The sequence below is a fragment of the Vanessa tameamea genome, chromosome 25, assembly GCF_037043105.1.
Source record: "Vanessa tameamea isolate UH-Manoa-2023 chromosome 25, ilVanTame1 primary haplotype, whole genome shotgun sequence".
NCBI classification, from domain to species: domain Eukaryota; kingdom Metazoa; phylum Arthropoda; class Insecta; order Lepidoptera; family Nymphalidae; genus Vanessa; species Vanessa tameamea.
The window spans coordinates 6,305,818-6,325,871 of NC_087333.1; the positions used below are offsets into that span (position 1 = coordinate 6,305,818).

Sequence of the window (20,054 nt, forward strand, 5' to 3'; positions counted from 1 at the left end):
TTTATACAATTTTATTTTTCAATATAGGTTATTTTTGCACAGCGATTTTTATGTACAGTTCTTAAAAATTTAATTAACTTCATATCAACAGGAAGTGATTCGTGTCCTCACGTTTCATGGCGGCAGCCAATTGAAATCGTCTGTATTATTATAAAAACATAGAGATTACTTTCTGCACCAATCACAGAAGGACTGCAGTGGAGCATGAAAGTTTAAATATAAAACTTTGTAAAGGCGTCGAATTCTTAATTTAGATTTAATAATTAAAAATTATTTACAAAATCTTCGTACACAATTTGATGATATTTACTGACTTATTCGAATTTGTAAATGTATGAGAACCACAGAATGATGTTGGAAAATTAAAATTAACTTTAATTTTTTTTCACTTCTTGTAAAAGCTACGTCACGTATGTTTGTCTACTCCGAGTCAATGCGCATGTCAAGTTGAAAATTGCAAATGGCGTCCGTTGTTATTGTTCGTACCGAATAACTATTTGTAAAATATATACTATTCTTTTAGCGATTTTTCTAATGGACTATTATATTGATGCGATGCTTTAACTTCCCATGATTCGGCGCGACACGTTTTATGTACGTTTTAATGTGTTTTGAGTGTTTTTTTCATATTCTATGTGTGTCATGCAAATGGGGTAAGCTGGAATTATCGGATGTCGCTTAGGTTGTTTTGGATAGTTTCAATAAGAAAATGGAGTGAAGTTCTGTGACCTACAGTGTGAAAATGAAACCTCCGTAAAGTAAATTAATTACCGCGTTAAGTTTAGATCGAAGCAAGAGACGGGAACGGCTGTAATTTACTAATGTTCCATGCCGTGACTGCACTCCCCGTACATTTCAAAATGGCTGCTGCTCTTCACGATATATGAGCTTTGCGTCACTGAAATATAAATCTGTGGTTTTGATTCGTGAAGAAATTCGAGTGTTACATGTCGAGTGATTCCATGTGAAAACTCGAAATTATTCAAAGGACAGTGCCCCGGGAGAACCTGGGGCGGGACAATAGTGGCATATCATATGTTTTGGCTGTAGTGGACACTGAGTGACCATAGGACCGATATTGCCTTGCGTCCGAGCCGGACTGTAATGTTGCGCTTGATTTTACAGGATGATTTGGAACACAAGACAATAGAACTTGTGTGTTATTGAGCGGAATGTGACATTGTATGATAGGTGAGTACATTTTTTTTTCGTTTATTTACATTATGTGGGGTGTTCGACCGTATGATGTTGCGAACAAAATGGACACATTGAAGGGTGACAGCAGGTCGGTCAGAGGCGGCGGTCGTGCCCCGTGCAGTGGTTGAAACAATCGTTCAACTTTACTGTCGAGTCGCGTTGAAAATACTGAAATACGTAATAAAAAAAGTTGTGTAACAACGATGTTTTGCCGACCTTGTTGTTCGAATGGGAATAATTCCATGCCTGACGCACTTCGTAGGGTCGATTAAAACATTTTACACATTTGCATCCCCAAACATGATTTAATTATAAAACTTGTACCCCTATATAACATATAACCTATCTTATTAGTATGTGTGATGTTTGTCAATAGAACCATTAAAATGTTAGGTTATAGTTATAGGCTTGCATTTTTTTATGAGGTTGACTTCCTAATTATGTTTAAAGTAAAATTATTTCTTTAATTTATTTAACTTTAGTATAAAAGTGTGCATTTGTTATCATTTATATCATTTTTAAAAGACAGATTATTAATAATATGAGATTATGATTAATCAGTGAAAATTAAAAAAAAAGTTTACTGAAACTTATTGTATTGATCATTTTATTTTATCCATTTCTTAATTGAGTTTTATATTTTGAATACTATAAAATAAGTGTAAATTTAGTTAATCGTTTGTATTTAAAAATAACATCTATTGATAAAACAATATCTATCATAACTAAATGAACTATTTTGGCAATAGTAGACTTATCATGACAATCATTAGCAAGTTTTGTTACTTAATTATATATATTTATTACCAGAAATATTATAATAACATAAAAATTCATGATAATAACTTTAGTTTACAATATTTATAATATATTTTATTAATGATTTTTACTAAATCTGTGATATTTAAATCATTGAATATACAAAATTATATACAATAATGCAATGCCAAATTCAGTGGTTTTGAAGACTGATAATTTGTTATAATTAAAATAAACTCATAAACAATATTTAAAAAAAAAATCATGCCTAAACCCACAGATATTATTTCAAAAGATTTTTTGGTAAACTTAGTATCAAGTAGTTTAAAAGATGAATAGGAGATAAATTGACAAGTACCGAGTTGAAAATTACAAACAAATACTTTTATTTCTAAATTATAAATATATAAACATCTCTTAAGTAATTATTAGTTTTATATGTATTGGTATTTATATATATGTTTATATTTAATCACACAAGAAATACATGGAATGATAATATAATATGATTATACATGATTACCATTGCAAGCTTTATAATGGAATGATATATATTTTTTAATTTAATCATTTTAAGGGAAACATACAATGAGAAGACTCAAATATCATACACAATATATAAACAACAATAAATACATGTGCTATGTTATCGATGATCAAATTTATAATTAGTATTCGACAAATTCTGTCTTTTTGTTGATTTATAGTCTTCAATTGATTTTGGTATTTGAGTATTCATAAGTTATTCTTAGTTGTTACATCTCTCATTGTTATCAGTAGATTTGTTACAATAATTAGAAATTGTTATTATTATCAATATTATAACAAGATGATAAATCTTACATCATTTGTAATTCGTGTGATCTGGTTTCAATCTGGCAGTAATTTCGTATTTTTAATATTAGTCATGATTTTAGTAAAATATATATAATTTTGTTTTATTATCAATTGTGTGTACACAAACTTTTATGCCTTTGCCTGTAGATGCTTTTTTTTGTGACACTCCATTACTTGCTAAATTAAATTCTAATAAATTATATGTATGTACATATAGTTAAAATTGTGTTTATTAATTTTTATTCAATTTAAATTAACAAAAATAGTGGCAAATATGCTAGCAGTATTTCCTCTACTACTTAAATTCAAATTCATTCTTTTGGCATTATGGTATAAATATTTGATTGTATCATATTTTCTATTTGGTGTAACTTGTCATATAGGCTGGTAGAAAAAACTTTAAAGCATTTGTTTGTACATTTTGCATTCAATAATGGAAGTATTTTAATTTATAGTTAATTGCTCATAAACTCTATCTTGAATAAAATCATATATGGTCAACCTTTTTTTATTAAATAGGCATCATAATATAGGAAAGTGTATCATTTCATTTTGTAAATGTACAGAAACAGCTTTAATTATAAAACAAATTTGAGTGGTTCCTTGATGTACATTTTTTAATCTTTTTTTGCCATTCACAGTAAATAACTTAAAAGTTATCAATATAATACACCTCACAGTTTTGTACAGAGTAAAATTAACTTTGAATTTTTATGTATATAAGGTGTGAGAATTGAGGATGAGCTAATTTTATACTTGTTAGTGTATTCTATGAGGCATATCATTTATTCCTAGTTAGTAATAGCATTTGGTACAAGATCACATGGTTTTGTTTATAATACATAATGTGAAGTAAGTTAAAGAATTATTATGTAGCTGTCTTTTGTAAACAGTAAATGTTTTTGCCAAACATCATCTCAGTCATATGAAATATTTAATGTTTCATATGACTGAGAATTATTGTCCAATTCTAAAATTAGTATGAACAATGTTTATATGTGAACTAAAATACCGCTTATTATGTAAATTAGCAACACACACATGTTTGGATACAGTTATATGTTTTTATAAATGGAATATTTTTTATTTAAAAAAACATGGTCTTATATTTATTGTCTTTGGCATCTATTATAGAAAAAAAATTGGATAACTATGGGAATAGTTTATATTAATTATGATAAAAATGTCTTATGATTAGTAAAATGTGATTGTGGAGTTTTTTTTAAAGGTTTTTTTTTCTTCAATAGATTTTTCCACAAGAAATAATGAAAATAGTATCAGGATTTATGTGAACATAGGTTATAATTTAAATTAATCCATAATCTGTTAACATTAAAGGTTTTTTATTGAATTTCAATTGTTAAAAACAATTGAAACATTTCCAAATATTAATCATACTATTTTTGCACTGTATTATGACAAGTAAATTGAGGATTTTAAGACTTATTTTGCATGGACTATGTATAATACCTAATCATAGATCTAAATATGTATTAGGATAAAAAGTAGGCATGCTGCTAACAAATCAATATCGTGCAAAAAAAAATAATATTTTCAAAATGACTGAACATATCAACTATGATATTTAGTATAAATAAGTTAATCTTATTCATGTTTTTGCAGTTGTAATATAGGTTTTTCTTTTTTATTGTAGTATGGCAGCGGATAGCGATGGGCTAGGCTCGGCGGGCGGTGGCTCGTGCGGCGTGGTGGTGACATGTGAGGGTGATCTGCGTGATCCGAGGTTTCCCGCGCGACTCCGCCGCCTGTTGCGCGAGCTACGCGCCTTACTCGCCGAGCCGCATCCGCACACGCTCAAAGTTAACAAGGTAAAGTATATGTGGCTAGCCACTGAAATATTATAGACCACAGATTAAACATTATACTTCCTTAAAAAAATATTTCTATTATATATTTATATGTTCCTTCCTTCCTTTTATGTTATATTAAGTTATTAAAAAAAAAAAATATGTAACTATATATTAATTACATGTGAAAATAAATATTGTGTGAGGTAAAATATTATTTTTATTATTATTAAACTTGAAGTAAAATATTAAAGTTGGCTAATTATGTTTTCTATTTCTTATTTTTTTTTTATTGACGTCTGATATTTTTGTTGTATTGAATTTATAGAATATTGATTAATAAGGTATGTGTATTTTAGGTGGAGCCTTGGAACTCTGTGCGCGTGACTTTGTCGGTGCCGCGGGCGGCGGCGGCGCGATTGCGGGCGCTGGCCGCCGCGGGGGCGCCGCAACTGCGTGCGCTCGGCATCCTCTCAGTGCAGCTGGACGGAGACGCGGCCGTGTCGCTGCGGCTCCAGCATGGTGCCGAGCTACGTATCAATACTGATGCTGATGGTGAGAACCAAAGTGTTTCATATTGTTTTATACTAATACTTTATTATTAATTGATTTGCCAGACTATTAAAATATATTTAATTCACACGCATCAAATCTCTGGTATTCGTTTTTTTTTTTAAATTTTTATTAAAGAAGTTTCTGGAATACATATAAATATACAAAAAAAGATTTATTTTTATTTTTCAGAAGCGAGCACATCACGATCACAATCGAATGAGCTGCTGGCCGGCTTGGGCGGTATCGGTCGACTGATAGCCGACGAGGGCGCATCCACCAGCTCGGAACCCCCTCAGAATAACTTTAAATCGCCGAATACAGTGTGTCCAATGGATGGCAAAATACCGCAGAACATTCCCACCCCAACCACAGATCGCTGCGAATTCCCTTTTGGCAGTATGACTCAAGCGAGGGTTATACATCGGAAGGAGAATACCTTAGGTTTGCTATTAATATTATTTTTTATTCTATTGTACTTCATTAAAATATATAGGATATTAGGATGCCTTTGCTTTAATCAATAGTTATTAATGAAACTGTTATGTTGATAAATAAAATGCAAACTTTTTTATAATGTTAATATTTTTCTTGCAGGGATAGGTGGCTGCGCCAATACGCTCAGACCTGGTACAGCGGAGCAATTCGCGCGGCCGTCAACATCTTTTACTGCTCCCCCACCGCCCTACCCCGCGCCCCCAGCGACCCCTACGACGCCGACACCATCGTCGGCTCCTACAGTGGCCATGTCGTCGCCCCTGCTAGTAAACCTATTGCAGAATGACGCGCCAGCGCCTCAACCGAGGCCGAAACCAGTGCCTCATCCTGCGAAACTTGATCGGCTGGAGGACTCTCAGGTTTGATTTCACTTTAAATTAATTTGGGTATAGCTATTAGTTTTATATTAATTTTCTTAATCTTTTATTTCTCTATAATTTACAATCATATTATTAATTGTTTTATATAATTTCGTCTAAAATATGAATTAACAGTTTATTTATTTCTACAGGTGGAACTAGCAGTCGGTCGCGCGCCTTTCGAATACCGTGGAGGCCGAGCTACCACTCCCCGACCAACAGTACCAAGTCCGGCTCCTCCCGCTCCTCGGCCTGCTCCCCGGCCGGCGGCACTCATTCGTCGCGCTTTTCCCCCTCGTCCCCCACCGTCGCCGATACCATACCGCGCACCAGTGCCCAATGCAACTGTCGTAGGGCGAGCGAGGTTTCCTTCACCCTCCTATAGTACAGAAACCTTCCCAGCTCCACCTCCGCCGCCTTATAGGCAACAGGCCGTGCCCAGACCGAGGCAGTTGCAGCCGAGGGTAACGCCAGAAGACCTTCAAGCGTTGCTACCACCTCCTACTACTTCGATGGACCAGAAAACTCAATCTAGTTTTCAGGTGCCCTATTATTTCACATCTACATAAACAAAATCTAAGATATAGTATATTTATTAAGAACATGTTAAAAATAATGTTATTTTAATTTCAGGAATTCCAGAGGTACCAACAACAGTACAACGCAAGGCAACGTGCCGCCTCTCGTGCAGCTTCACAGCCGGACTGGAATGAGCCCTATCGGGACACGTTGGGTTTATCGATCCCTGATCTCCCAGACAACTGTGACCTCGATCAGCTGTTACCGACCCTAGGCGGGGACCTCAACCTCGACGATACAACCTTATCGGCCATTTCGGATCTCGATGCCAACACGAAACTAGATCTACTCTACGATACTCCACAGGAATCAATGCCTAACACCACAGAGTCAACTCCAGACTCTCTCCTTCAAGAAATCACTGGTGTTCAATACCCCGGTCCGACTTTAAATGGGCCTTATAATCCTGAAATGGCTCCTACCACGAGTCAAACAAACGTGAATAGTGATGTGCCTTCTAAATCCGCGGAATCGTTCGACGCGAATTCGGAGACGGCATTTATGCCGCCGCCACCCGTGCCTCCGCAGTCGACTTCCAAATTCCATGTAAATTCCCCAAACCATACGATAGTTAATACGCAACATACGCCTTTTAAATCGCCTCCTCCTAATGCTGCGTATTCGGCGTCGCCAAGCAGCATGAATTCCGACAGAATGACGGACAGGAGCACAAATCAGTCGTCATCGATGCCGCCGCCAATGAGACTTCCAATTAGAGCTATGACATCAGTGTCTACGGCTACCGTTGGCTCTCAGGCGACAGCCCAAGAAATTGAGGAGCAAAGTAAGCAGTACCTGATCAAAACTCTTATGAGAGATGACGATACTCCACCCCCTAAAGAGCAAGAAAAGAAAGCTGAAGAAGTAACAGTTGCACAGTGTAAGGTTAAAGAAAACCCTACTGAAACGGCACCAGAAATATTCGGCATTGCAAAAGTTATAGAAGACGATAGTAAAAGGGAAGATGATCTCAAAACTAAAAACAAGATCATTAAGAAAGAAAAAGATGAAAAATTGCTGGCTCAGAAAGGAGGCAAGCCAAGAACGGGCGGCGCAAAAGAAAAGCCTGCTACATTAAAAGACAAAATTGTAAGGGATGGAAAATCTACCAAAGTTGCCTTACCGCGGCCTCATGTCGCAAAACCTGCTACTCCTTTGACTGAAGCACCGAAATCGCCTTCTGGAGAAAAGGAGTCAATAAAATTAAGGTTAAAGCTTGACAAGAACGAACCTATAGTTCAGCCTGTTTATAAGGCTGATGTTAGTTTTGTCAACCAACAATTGAAAGGTGAAAAACCCATAGAAGGTGAGCTTAGGGTACCGCCTTTACATATCAGCCTTAGAGGTCGAAATTCAGCAGTAATAAAGAACTCCAAAAAAGAAAAGAAAAAGTTTGGCCCAGGAGACCTTCACTCGAAGAAGATTAAAATAAGAAAATCTCTGGAATCCGATGAAAAGTCACACAGGCGAGACGCCGATGAGTCGTTAGCTTCGAAGTCGGGAGAAAGCACTGAAAACTCAAAGACTGATGAGTATTTACATGTTAAAAACATTAAATTGAACAATCATTATGAGGGGGAGGCTATCAAAACTGAGATTGCAGGTGATCACAATGTCGTGTACAGAATGAAGACATTGTCGAAGAATGCTCACATAGTGACAAAGTCATGCGATTACAAGGTCTTCAACAACAAGGGACAGTCATTAGATAGTTTGAAAATGAAAAAGAAGTCCAAAATGCTGAGTGAAAGTGGGAAATCGACAGAGAAGGAAAGGGACAAAGAATGGAGGAATGACTTGCTAGATAAGGAGGGGAAATATGCCCAGAATGAGGGCTACAGAGAGACACCAAACAATCACGATGTGAAAAAGAAGTTACCAACGTCAAAAGTTGAGAAGGATGGTGCAAAATGTGATAACTTAAAGTCCAGTGAGGTGAAGGCAGTGTTGGACACTGAATACAGTGAAGTGAAATCTGGTGCTAGTGATTTGGACAACAGGTTATTAAAGTGTCATAAGAATATTGAACGGACGCTCAGTGTTGACGAAGAGAAGTTTGATTGTGACGAGAATAAGTTGAAAAGGACACTCACTGATAGTGCGATAACATCACCCAATGGACTGATCTCTTCAGAGAAGAAGAGGAAGACCAGCCATAGTTCCTGTCCAGGTATGTATCTTAATTTGCAGGCATAGATGTAAAACTGTACATAGAAATGAGCATAGTTTTGTCATGGGTAATTGTGTAAAAATGTTATTACGAGTAATTATTTATCGATTCGAAATTCAGAGCTTGTATTAGGAAAATTTTGTAAATAATAAGGAAATGAAAGTACAAATTTAGTAAAATTATGTATATAAAATAAAATAATAAGTTCCGTGTGGACCAAACACATTTTACCATTTGCAACATTTGCTTTTCTATGTATGTTATTATCAGTTAAAAATTAATGTAATAAATAGGGAATATATAAAACATTAGAAATATATAGATATTATTATTTTAACATTGTAAATTATTCATTTATATTGAGATATAATAAATTTATTTGACTCAAACACTAGTAATCATTTTATTTTGAATCATTCATACTTAGTTAGCTTGGCTCTTAACTGACTTAAGTGCCATTATACTGTCATCACAATATAGCATTTAAAGAGTTATGTTCTTAAAGATTATTGTCCAACAAATAATTCTAATAATTTAAACCTTTACTTCAAATTTTAAGTTTGCTTTTGCATAACATGTTTGTCATTCATTAAAATATTACCATAAAAACATGAATTTAGCAATTAAAACAAAAATTAACATTAAACTTCGTTTTAATTATTTAAAAAAGACATTGTTTGCGTTCCAGATCCCCCTGGTTCGACAAACATAGGCACAATAGGCGGCAGTCGCGTCGACTCGCCGCCACCCGCCGCTAGTCAGCGCTCGGGAGCTCTCTCCCCGCGCCGCAAAGAGAGGCCCAAGGATAAGACTTACTGCAAACTTGTGGCCGAGAGGACGGCTCGACCGGACGCCGACAAGTTCGGTAATAGTAGGTCGCCCAATTCACAAGCCCAAGGCGAAGACTCTGGGATTGAATCTATGGATGCACTCTCAGAGAAATCTCCTAATCAAGCCAGTCAATCTCCGCCCGGTCCTCAAAGAAAAGAACGCCTAGACATGCCTAGATCGACCAGCCCGACGTCAGTGCAAAGGATAATAGGTGTAATAGATCCACCGCCAGCGTCGGATGAGCTTCTAGAGAGGTTGTCGCTAGCGACGGGGCAACCGCATTACGATCCCGTACCGCCCGATATAGATGATATGGGCGATATCGAGGCGGAATTGGCGAAAATGCATGCAGACCATATAAATGGAGACGACGCGCCAAGAAGGCCGCCCGAAGAAATACCACAAACCAAAGAAGTGAAAAGAGAAGCTACTCCTATTCTCAGGGACGAGGACAAATCTACGCAGAGCATAAATAGAGGAGATTGTAAGAGTGAATTGAAAACAGAGCTAACAACAAATGATACCGAAATAAAACTCGATTCTAATATTGCTCAAAAGGATGAATCACGTAAAGAAGAAACGATTGTATCGCCGAAAAAAGAGAAAGGCATGGACGACTTTGATCACTTACCGAGCAGAGTCTCCCCGCCTTTATACACGTACTCAAATCAGGAAAAAGTTTGTGCGAACGATTCTTTGGATTCAGAAGAAAATAAGTGTGTCGTTTCAGAAAATGGCGAACCAAAAGACAATGGGACAGAAATGAAGGAAAAGCAAGAACCGAAGATGGAAAGGTTACCTCTTAAGGCTGATTTTCCAGATAAGAGCTTATTAGAACAATTACTAATAGAAATTCCTACACCGGATTATGTTGGTAAGAGGCCGGAGTCGCCGTCTCCTTCGACTTTGGAGAGAGTCGCTAGAAGTAGTGTCCGGACGAGGTCGAGTAGTAAAATGAACAGTCCTGCAGACGGACCCAAAACGCCACGGTTAAGTCCAGGAATTAGCAAACTCGAGCGGTCCGATTCGCCCGCTTTGCAACCAAGAAATTGTCTTAGAAGTGGTTCAGTAGATAAGACGAGTCCGCGAACGGTAAATGCAATGGTAGCAGCAGCCAAACCGGTGCCTGGTGGGAAACGAAAAAGACGGGAGTCGGAGAGCTCCTGTGCATCGACCATCAGCTGTGAAGAAGGCATCTCCCCGGGTCGGCCCAAGAAAAAACCGAGACGCATCGACCAGAAAATGGTGAATCCGGTCGTGGCGATCGATGGCAAAGTTAAAAAAGAGTCTGATAGTGATAGCGATGAACCATTAATATGCAAGGTTCGGGGGAAGGGAGTAAAAGCAGTAAAGCCTGGGGTGAAAGTACCAAAAGGAGCGGAAGGTGTGGGGACTAGACGGTCAGTGCGGCACGGTCCGACGCCCGCCCCAGCTGCTCCTGCGCCGCCTAATAGCACACCCGTGAGACGGAAAACGAGGAGTGCGGGTAAGTAGCATCATTAATATGAAGATTCAGATTAAACTTAATAAATTCATTTATAAATACGACATTTTTATTCTTCGTAATGATATCGGAATCAAATGAAATATAAACTTACTTCTAGGAAATACAAACACTATTACAGCATGTACCACGTGTCGTTTTCAGTGGGCGAAGGAGGCACCCCGAGCGCCGGGGCGGTGCGGCGGCGGCGCGCGTCCCGCGACGGCAAGTGACGGCGGCGACGCGCGGGCTGTACCGCGCCCTCGCCCCCCCTCGCCTTGCCGCTGCCGTTGCCTCTGCCGCTGCTCTACCCGCTCGAATGACCCTCTCGCCTCGCCCTGCACCTACACATCTGCCCGATCGAGACGCCTCCGTCGACCTCGTCAGCCGACCGTGCGAGAACGTACCGTCGAATGTTCTCGAACAGTTCAGATGTCGTATGCAAACAGGGACGGAATTGACGTCCGTTAGCACTGAATCTATTCGAACCGTGGGATTAGTGAATATAAGTGATAATACAATACTATTAGAGGATGTGACGCGACCTCGGTGCCTGGAAGCTGGAAGCGCGACACGAATGACAAATGTGGTCAGTTATCAGGAAAAGTGCTTTTATCGTGTGCAAAAGTTTAGTGGAATTTTTAAATTTTATGAATCTCAAGAGTTTGTAAAATAAAAAAGAATATTGTGCAATAAAAATGAGAAAGATAATCCTTTGAGGAATATTAACAGAGTTAAATATGTGTGCTTTTTATACTATGTAATTGACGCGGGTGGGTATGATAGTTACGTGAGAAGTGTTCAACCTTGTTCCTGATGCACCGACAGTCAACCCGACCGGGCGCGAGACGTTTTAAGGACTGTTTATTAAATTAGTGAACAAATCATGTTACCATTCACTATAAAGCACTCGACGTTTTGTTGGTAATTGTAAGTTTATTTCTTCTATCGAGTATTTTTAAGAGCGTCTTTTTACCATAAGGCTGGACTCAGTATAGGAGTCGAAAGCCAAAAGTGGAGCCTTAGTTTAGTGTATAGAGATGTATCATTGTACAAAAGAGCACTCGTCTAATAGGCACATTGTTATAGGATAAATACCGAGAGATATAAAAAAAGGAAATGCATAAAGTTTTAAAAGATATTTTCATACGTTTTTGCACGTAACTCTTAGCGTCATCGATGATCTGCGTCGTAGTTTTAATACATTTTGGCGGGAAATAGCCGAACGAGCTTTAGGCTATTTTGTCGTGCATTTCATACGTGGACATGAAAAAATATATACGTTAACATAACGGCTATTTCCCGCGTAAAACACGCCGCTATTACGATTTAACGTTAGCGTTTTTATATGTAAGTGAATTCACGACCAATAATTGTAACTTAAATGTGACAAGATACTTGAATTATTTCTTAGTGAACTGATAATAATCGTGACTGAGTGTTTCAACAGTTTGTCTGTTTGGGCTTCCAGTATACTAAACTATTTTTATTTTAATGCCCCATATATATATGTATGTGTATATTTTTCTTTTAATTTTTACCATCCAGTCTACCACGAACCCTGTCGTCTAAACTTCACAGATAACAAAAATGTCGCAAACCAGTGATCCTTAGAAATGATAGACTAGTTTTTTCTTTGCACTGTATATAAAGATTCGATATTTTTAAAAAATTAGTTGCCTAAGTAGGTATTAGTATTTATTATCACAATTTTAATTATTCACTTAGTGATGAGTTAGTGATTCTCAAATGTCAATCATTGACAGTTTTTTTTTTTTCGTTCTTTTGCACTTACTTCATTCACATTTATTTATCAATTAATTTACATATTAAAATGAATTTGTATGTATTTTAATATTGTTTGGCTGAGTTTATTTTGAATCCTTTTACTAGTGATATATATTAACAGAGAGAATTTTATAAATTTTCTTTGCGGTTCCTATGTCTGCGATGATATGATTCAAAGCAATAATTCGTGGATGTGACTTTCCGTTAACTTTTATAGATGATCTATAGATCCTTTGATAGAAAGATAGATCGACTGCCTTAACATTTTTAGTCTTTTAGATATTTTCCCATATAAGCATCGGTGTTTCACATGATTTCTCCTTAAAAAATATTTTTGATCCCTCGTTTGACAATGTTCAATGTTTCTTAGATCGGACGGTGATAGAGCTACAATACAAAATGTTAGATTGTATGTATTATTTATAGTATATTGAGAATATTTTATAGCTAAATATAAAGAACAATGCCTGATAAATTGTGCCCTAAAACGTGTGCCGTGGTTGGAGGTGTGTGACTATTGCGTATGTTAGTGCTAGAGTGCGCGGCGAGCCTCTGGATGGGAACTATACGATCAGTTTTTCTGCCTCCATGTGACGCGAAATGAGTTCGTTTTTTTCGTTTTTAAATTATTAGTTAAAGGTATCGGTTTCAATCCGATGTATAGTCTCTTGTAAATTTCTGTGTATAGATGGGAAAATTAATATATGTTACGAATAAAGTAATTGTTTTTTTCATCTTTTTTTTTTTAATTGGAGTTGTCGAATATGCCGCGTTGTATATAGTGGGTCGCGCTGCTGTAACGGGCTCCTGTAGGATTATGCCTTGTACTGTAATATAAAGTATGACTCGCAAGCTTGTACCATATAATTATAGTGAATGGACTCCTCAAAAAACTAGTTATGTATATTGGGTGTATAGTTATCCTTTAGTTTTTGTTTTTTTTTTTTTCGACTAATGATAGTAATTTATGCTGATAAAAATATCTATATTATACATTTATATATCTATAAAAAAGAGAAATACAAATAGTTTAAACACTATAAATATAGGCTAGGGGTTACACCACACATGAGATAGCATATAGTTTTGGTATGTAAACATTTAATAACTTGTAAATAAACCGCAGAAATAGTGAATAAATAAAGAATTGATACAATAAAATTTAACTTTATGTTATTGTAATATTTTTTCTAGTACGTGTTGTTAGATGCCGCGCTCGTGCCTGTGCGCACGCGCGCGGCGCGTTAGGTCAATGATAGCGCCTGTACATTTTTTTGTTGCTGGCAATTAATGAAGTTGCAACTATCCTTTTTTAATTGTGCATTATTTTTTCTGTAAGTTGCTTTCTCTGTCGTTCTTCATTATTTTTAAATCATATAATTATATTCATAAAGTACGATGAGTCATGGTGAATTATTATCATATTATTATGAATGAAAAGAAATAAGGAATATTATTGTTCTGCTATTATTAAATTTGTAAAGTTAGTTTATTAATAAATGAATAAAAAAAATATTTGTTGTTTCTTTTTGTATTTTTTTGTTCATACAACCGATGTTATGGTATTGGGTCTAACTTGAGGGACAATTGACATTTTGTAGCATAAAATGAATCAAACTTTAGTTACAATAAATTGTTTCTATATAAAATAATATATATAAATAAATTATGGTCATGGAAAATTAAAAACAACTATTGTAACTATAATAAATAATTTCTCAATTTTGCTATGGCTTGGCTATTTTAATATATTCTAAATTAACTAATTACATCACCGATTTTGTGAGTTCATCTTCATTATTTTATTTCTTATTTATTGAATGACCTGCTTGTCAGTCTTGTAGAAAGTCCCCTTTGCTCGGATTATAAACTTACATTTTTTTTAAATTTTTTATATTATGATTTTATTTAATAAGTGTTGGTTTAATTTGTCCATATTTATTGTGCCCCATCCATAATCCGGATCCTAATACAATAAATTAGTGGAAAACACTACACTTCACAAAAAAACAAATGAAGGTTTAATAAATGAGTTATGTTAAATATAGTTTTAACAAATAAATATAAATGTGTTTTAATTGTAGCATCTTTGAATATGGATAAGCTGGATGGTGGGGGTTTAGTTCGAATCATCACAGAGTATCATTAAAATTTTTTATTTGTATTACAAAAGATTAAATAAAGAAAGCAAGCGTGGTGGGTATGTCAGACGTGCCAATTATATATATACATATCGTATATATATACGATATAAGGGCTTCTTTATATATATATCAGTTATTTTGTATCTGTGACCGCTACTACGACTAAGACTATCAAATACCTGCATTTAGGGCCTTGTGTAAGACCATCTGAATGGTATTATATATTTCGTCGGCTATTGGATCGTCAAACATAATTTTTTTGATTTGCTTTCTTCTGACAGGAATTATGAGGTATACAACTCAGAGCCCGTGGTGTGCTTGATATTGGCAGTGAGTGTAAAGGATTACACACCTAACTACTGTATAAGAGGGGTAATATCTCCGAGGATGAATATTTGCCTGCCTTTCTGCTAAATTAATTTAATGGATATTATGACCTTATTTGGATAAAGTTTAAGACGACAATATATACCCACCAGAAGCCAATGGAACAACGGACTAAGCTTCAAATCTTCTAACAGGAGGCGTTCATGTCGAAGATGGGTTGCAGTCCGCACTATTATTAGTATGATAATTGTGCACGGAGATAATCGCGATTAAATCTGTATGAAATGGAAAGAATATCTGCGCAGCAATGTATCTCAGAAATACTTAAAAAAAATATAGGTCAACATAGATATATAATGTCAACATAATATAGTATATAATGGTTCACGAAATGTAATTGGATACCACGGCCTCTTACCGATGATGGTCAAGCCATGGACAATAGGTGAGACGCCCTAGGTTACTTAAAAATCTTGTTTGGAGGAAGAATAGCCAGAACTCTGATTGCAAGCGGACGCTTGTTTTGCTTAAAACGGAGCTGGACATTGGACATCACCAAAGCGATAACATCTTTGGGACCCCAATTTGGGATGTTATGCTTATGTCCCTTGCACCTGTAGTTAAAGTGGCTCATCACTCATCACCACAGTTATGAAAATTCAATATGGTGATAACTTGACGCCATTTTTGTGCAAAAGAGGAAAGTCAAAGCCAACGAACTCTGCAATAGAAAATCATCTTTAGGTTTCTATTATCATTTTTCATTTCAATTGATCTTCAAAGGATCTACAACTATTTAAATTTGTTACGAAATACTTTCAATTTGCGACAGCTGAATATTACATAGTCGACGAGTAGATTCATATAGTTTGATGAACATAATAAAAATAACAAGTATTTAAAATCTAGACTGACTTAAATAGCCATACTGTTAAGGTCTCCTATCATCCGCATACGATTTTAATAATTATTGTAGTATCTGTAAATCGACCATGATACTATTTCAGTGGTGTAATTAACACCACTGAAATAGTATATTATATATTACAATATTACTGAACAGAATTCTAGACTACTAGACTGATCTTGTTTTTTTCTTTTTAGTTTTTATTTAAATTTATTTTTTTATGCAAATAAGTAGTATGTACGTCAATTTTCGATGTAAGATTTTTTCTTAAATTATAATTGGGTGTTTGATGTCGATGTGATTAATCATTTATCATTTTATATTGCAATTGTTTTGTATTATTTTGTATCTGTTATATTATTGATTAAAATGTACATGACCAAATCTCATAACAACGCACTCTGATTGGTCACAACTATTACTCGTCTATAACAACCAATAACGTACGTTTTCTTTCGTATCCCAATAGTGTCAAATTGACAACGAAAACGTACTTGTCGTACTACTTGCTGTAATTTTCACCACATTCAATTTTCTTGATTAAATTCAACTATAAATGTAAGTATTAATTTATATTATTTACTTTTTTTTATAATTGCCTCATTTCATAGAATTGTTACTTTTACTTTTCGTAGCCTTAACATTTAAATTGAAAGTTTCGCTAGTGTTATGTAAGAACGTCAATAATCTTACTGTGCAATTAACTGTTTATTTATTTTATATCTGCTACCTTAAATATGACAAAAGTAAAATTTGCTTTATGTTTATAGAAAATGAATTAAATTACGCGTAATTTTGTCATGTACAAGTAACAAGTCTATAATTTTCGCTAATCTGATAAGTATGTATAACCTTAAAAACTTTGATTCGAAAAAACTTTTTAAAAGGAATTCACATATAATTATATAAAAAAATACTGTTTCTAATCGAATTAATCTATTTTACTTAAATCATACACACTAATATAAAATGTTTTATAGTGAAACAAAATATTTGCGTTAATTATTTCACTAAATAATTTTCTACTATAGAATTTCTTTTATAAACATATTATTTTTGCTGAAAAGCCAGAGTTCGATATTAAACCATTTTAATAGCATATATGCTAAAAGTATCTATAGTATGTATTATAAAACATTACATGATTTTGAATCGAAAAAACATGTATAGCAATTATTTTTTATATATTTTTTTTCTCTTTAATGTTTAAAGATGGCTGACAGCGCCGTGTCGACCATTGCCAAGCCTCAGATGCGAGGACTCCTCCACAATGTCATCAAGCGTAACTTGATTGTTGCAATTGCATTATCCGCAGCTTGTGGATTCTCCTACAAATTGTTGGTGGGCAATGTCCGCAAGAGGAATTACGCTGAATTCTACAGGTATAATTAATACAATAAAATTTAAAAAAAAAACAAAATGTTTTAAAAAATTATGACATCTTTGTTTTTTTATCATTTTAAAGATATTTAATTTAGTCATAATCAACGCTTATATGAAATAATAAATACAATAAAATTAATGAATTTTGTCTCAATGTGTGATAATATAATAAAAAACTCTAAAATAAATGTTTAAGCATAGACACTTATTGGTATTATAAACTCCTATTGATTATCCATTGGGTTACGTCCCGACTCATATACTGACAAAGATAACAAATATTTGTTAGTCTTGAATTTTGCCTTTTGTATTTGCAAATATATTTTGTAAAATCATGAATTTGTTTTAAAAGATATATTTTTTTACCATAACATTGTTTATAGTGTTGATTTCGTCCTTATTGTAAAAATAATCAAATATTAGTGTTGTCATTCATGCCAAGTGTAAAAATTTCAGCAAATTACAGTAAATTAATAAAAAATATTTATATGTTATTATTTTTCTTTACAGGACCTACGATGCCGAAAAGGAATTCGAAGAAATGCGTAGTAAGGGACTTTTCCAATCCTGCTAAATTAGTCTGTGGTTATGTAGTTGTATTAATTTGCTGTGTATAATGTAATTTAAAAATAAAAAAATCAAGAAAGAGGTTTTTGTCTTACTTAAAAAAAGTTATATAAGAAAAGTCTCCAAGGAATGTAAAATAAAGTAATTACTGGTACAAGAAACATAACATCTTAGTCTCATTAGGTTCGAAGCACATAAACATTGTAAGGAATGATTAATATTTCCATACAGTACCCTTTGCCACTTGCCACTTTACTTTAAATATTGAAAAAAAAACGATATTGCAAGTACTGTCAATACGAGAAAAAACGATCATATAATATAACAAAAATAAATAAGGATCTAATATACGTATTTGCTTGTGAAAGTCCCATTTTTAATATCGAGCTAAAAGACCGAATCGAAATTTATTAAAATATTTGACAATGTTTCGGCAATGAGATCAAGAGCTTTCATCACTTGTAAAATGCAATCAAAAATATTGATAGATTAAATTCAAAAGTTTAATATAATTTAATGAACATGTTTATAACACTAGCCTTTCGTAATATTTCGGTGCGTCGTATCTTTGTCTAAAAAAGGCTCTTGATTATTTATGTCCACTAAGTATACGCAACTAGTAAACGTTTGGCTCGTATGTTTTAGTTCGAAATTTTAAAATTCTTACATTATGTGTGAAAATAATTGCAAATAATAGGGTATTATCGGTATTGAAAAATAAATTATGAAATTTCATAAAAATTAAAATATATGTAGCTATATTTTAATATTTTTATTTTGAGTCAAAAGCGCATTATTAATATGTTATATTGAAATTAAAGTTCGTAATTTTTAGTCTGTATATCACGTGACCTAAAACACAAGCGTGGTGTGGCGTCAGATAGGCAAAAACTGTCGTTTCAATATAATCTGGCACATTGATAAACAACTTTTCTGGAGTTTTAATGCTAGTATTTGAACTTTACACTCCAACGATAGTGATTGTAATTCATTATTTTCCCAAAAAACACTAAATATTTATAGATGTTAACGTTGAATGAGTGCTAGTCGTATGTACATACACAACTTATTTTTATCAATGTGACGTCACCAAAATGACTGACAGCTTTTTTGCGGAAATAAGAAAGGATAAAAATGTAATTTAATTGAATGGCAACAAAACGTTTTTTTGCGTTAAGTATATTTTTGTGGCTTTTTGTTAGGACAATCAAAATTTTGAAGTACTTTTTCAAACATAGTAGATTACATACCCTATTGGAATATTAATGAAAAGTAATCATAATCGTATATGATTATTTTCTCTTATTTTTGTATTATTGTTACATATTAAATAAATTCTTAAATACTTACTTTTGAATAAATTGGTTTGTTTACGAATAATATAACCATTTCCAATATCGTTCATATAACAGAAAAGACGTAGTAATTCGGCAACAAATAAAATACTCAAATTATATTCGAACATAAATATGGCACTAGATTAGGAAATCTATTTTACCTAAGGCATTCCTCGATACATATCTACAACCCTTGTTAGAAAATAAATACTAAAAAAAATTAACAATCAGGAACACATCCTTTGACCACACACCACATTAAGATACTGACTAATTTAAAGAACAACATAACATTTCATAAGACTTTGTCGGTCTCATTTGCTCATGATCATCGGCTATAAGTTTGTTTAACATTACTACTTATTAGGTACTAGCTTCGGGCCGCGGCTTCGCACGCGAAACGAATAAGTAATGAACATACAAGCTTTTACATTTATAATATTAGTAGGACTAGGTAAGGCCCAACATAGAAGCTTTGTTTTGATGTGTATTGAAGGTGATGCTTGTATTTCTTGTAGAGTCAATATC

The 20,054-nt window shown here is 34.3% G+C and overlaps 2 protein-coding genes across 3 annotated transcripts; both read left to right on the forward strand.

Annotated features, from left to right (window-relative positions):
• The first annotated feature begins 425 nt into the window (after positions 1–425).
• Positions 426–14,354, forward strand: LOC113396489 (protein piccolo). 2 transcript variants are annotated; one of them, XM_026634441.2, is made up of 10 exons: positions 426–594; positions 1,126–1,191; positions 4,448–4,622; positions 4,961–5,156; positions 5,346–5,597; positions 5,751–6,010; positions 6,163–6,552; positions 6,644–8,759; positions 9,448–11,076; positions 11,239–14,354. In XM_026634441.2, exons 3-10 carry the CDS (start codon positions 4,449–4,451, stop codon positions 11,304–11,306), a joined length of 5,085 nt encoding a protein of 1,694 aa, XP_026490226.2. In that variant the 5' UTR covers positions 426–594; positions 1,126–1,191; position 4,448; the 3' UTR covers positions 11,307–14,354. The 2 variants fall into 2 exon arrangements, with proteins under 2 accessions (XP_026490226.2, XP_026490225.2); XM_026634440.2 differs by having other exon boundaries at positions 426–1,191.
• Positions 14,355–16,633: 2,279 nt separating this feature from the next.
• On the forward strand, positions 16,634–18,270 carry LOC113396481 (cytochrome c oxidase subunit 6C). Its single transcript, XM_026634428.2, has 3 exons — positions 16,634–16,797; positions 17,452–17,621; positions 18,133–18,270. Exons 2-3 carry the CDS (start codon positions 17,452–17,454, stop codon positions 18,194–18,196), a joined length of 234 nt encoding a protein of 77 aa, XP_026490213.1. The 5' UTR covers positions 16,634–16,797; the 3' UTR covers positions 18,197–18,270.
• Positions 18,271–20,054: the final 1,784 nt, after the last annotated feature.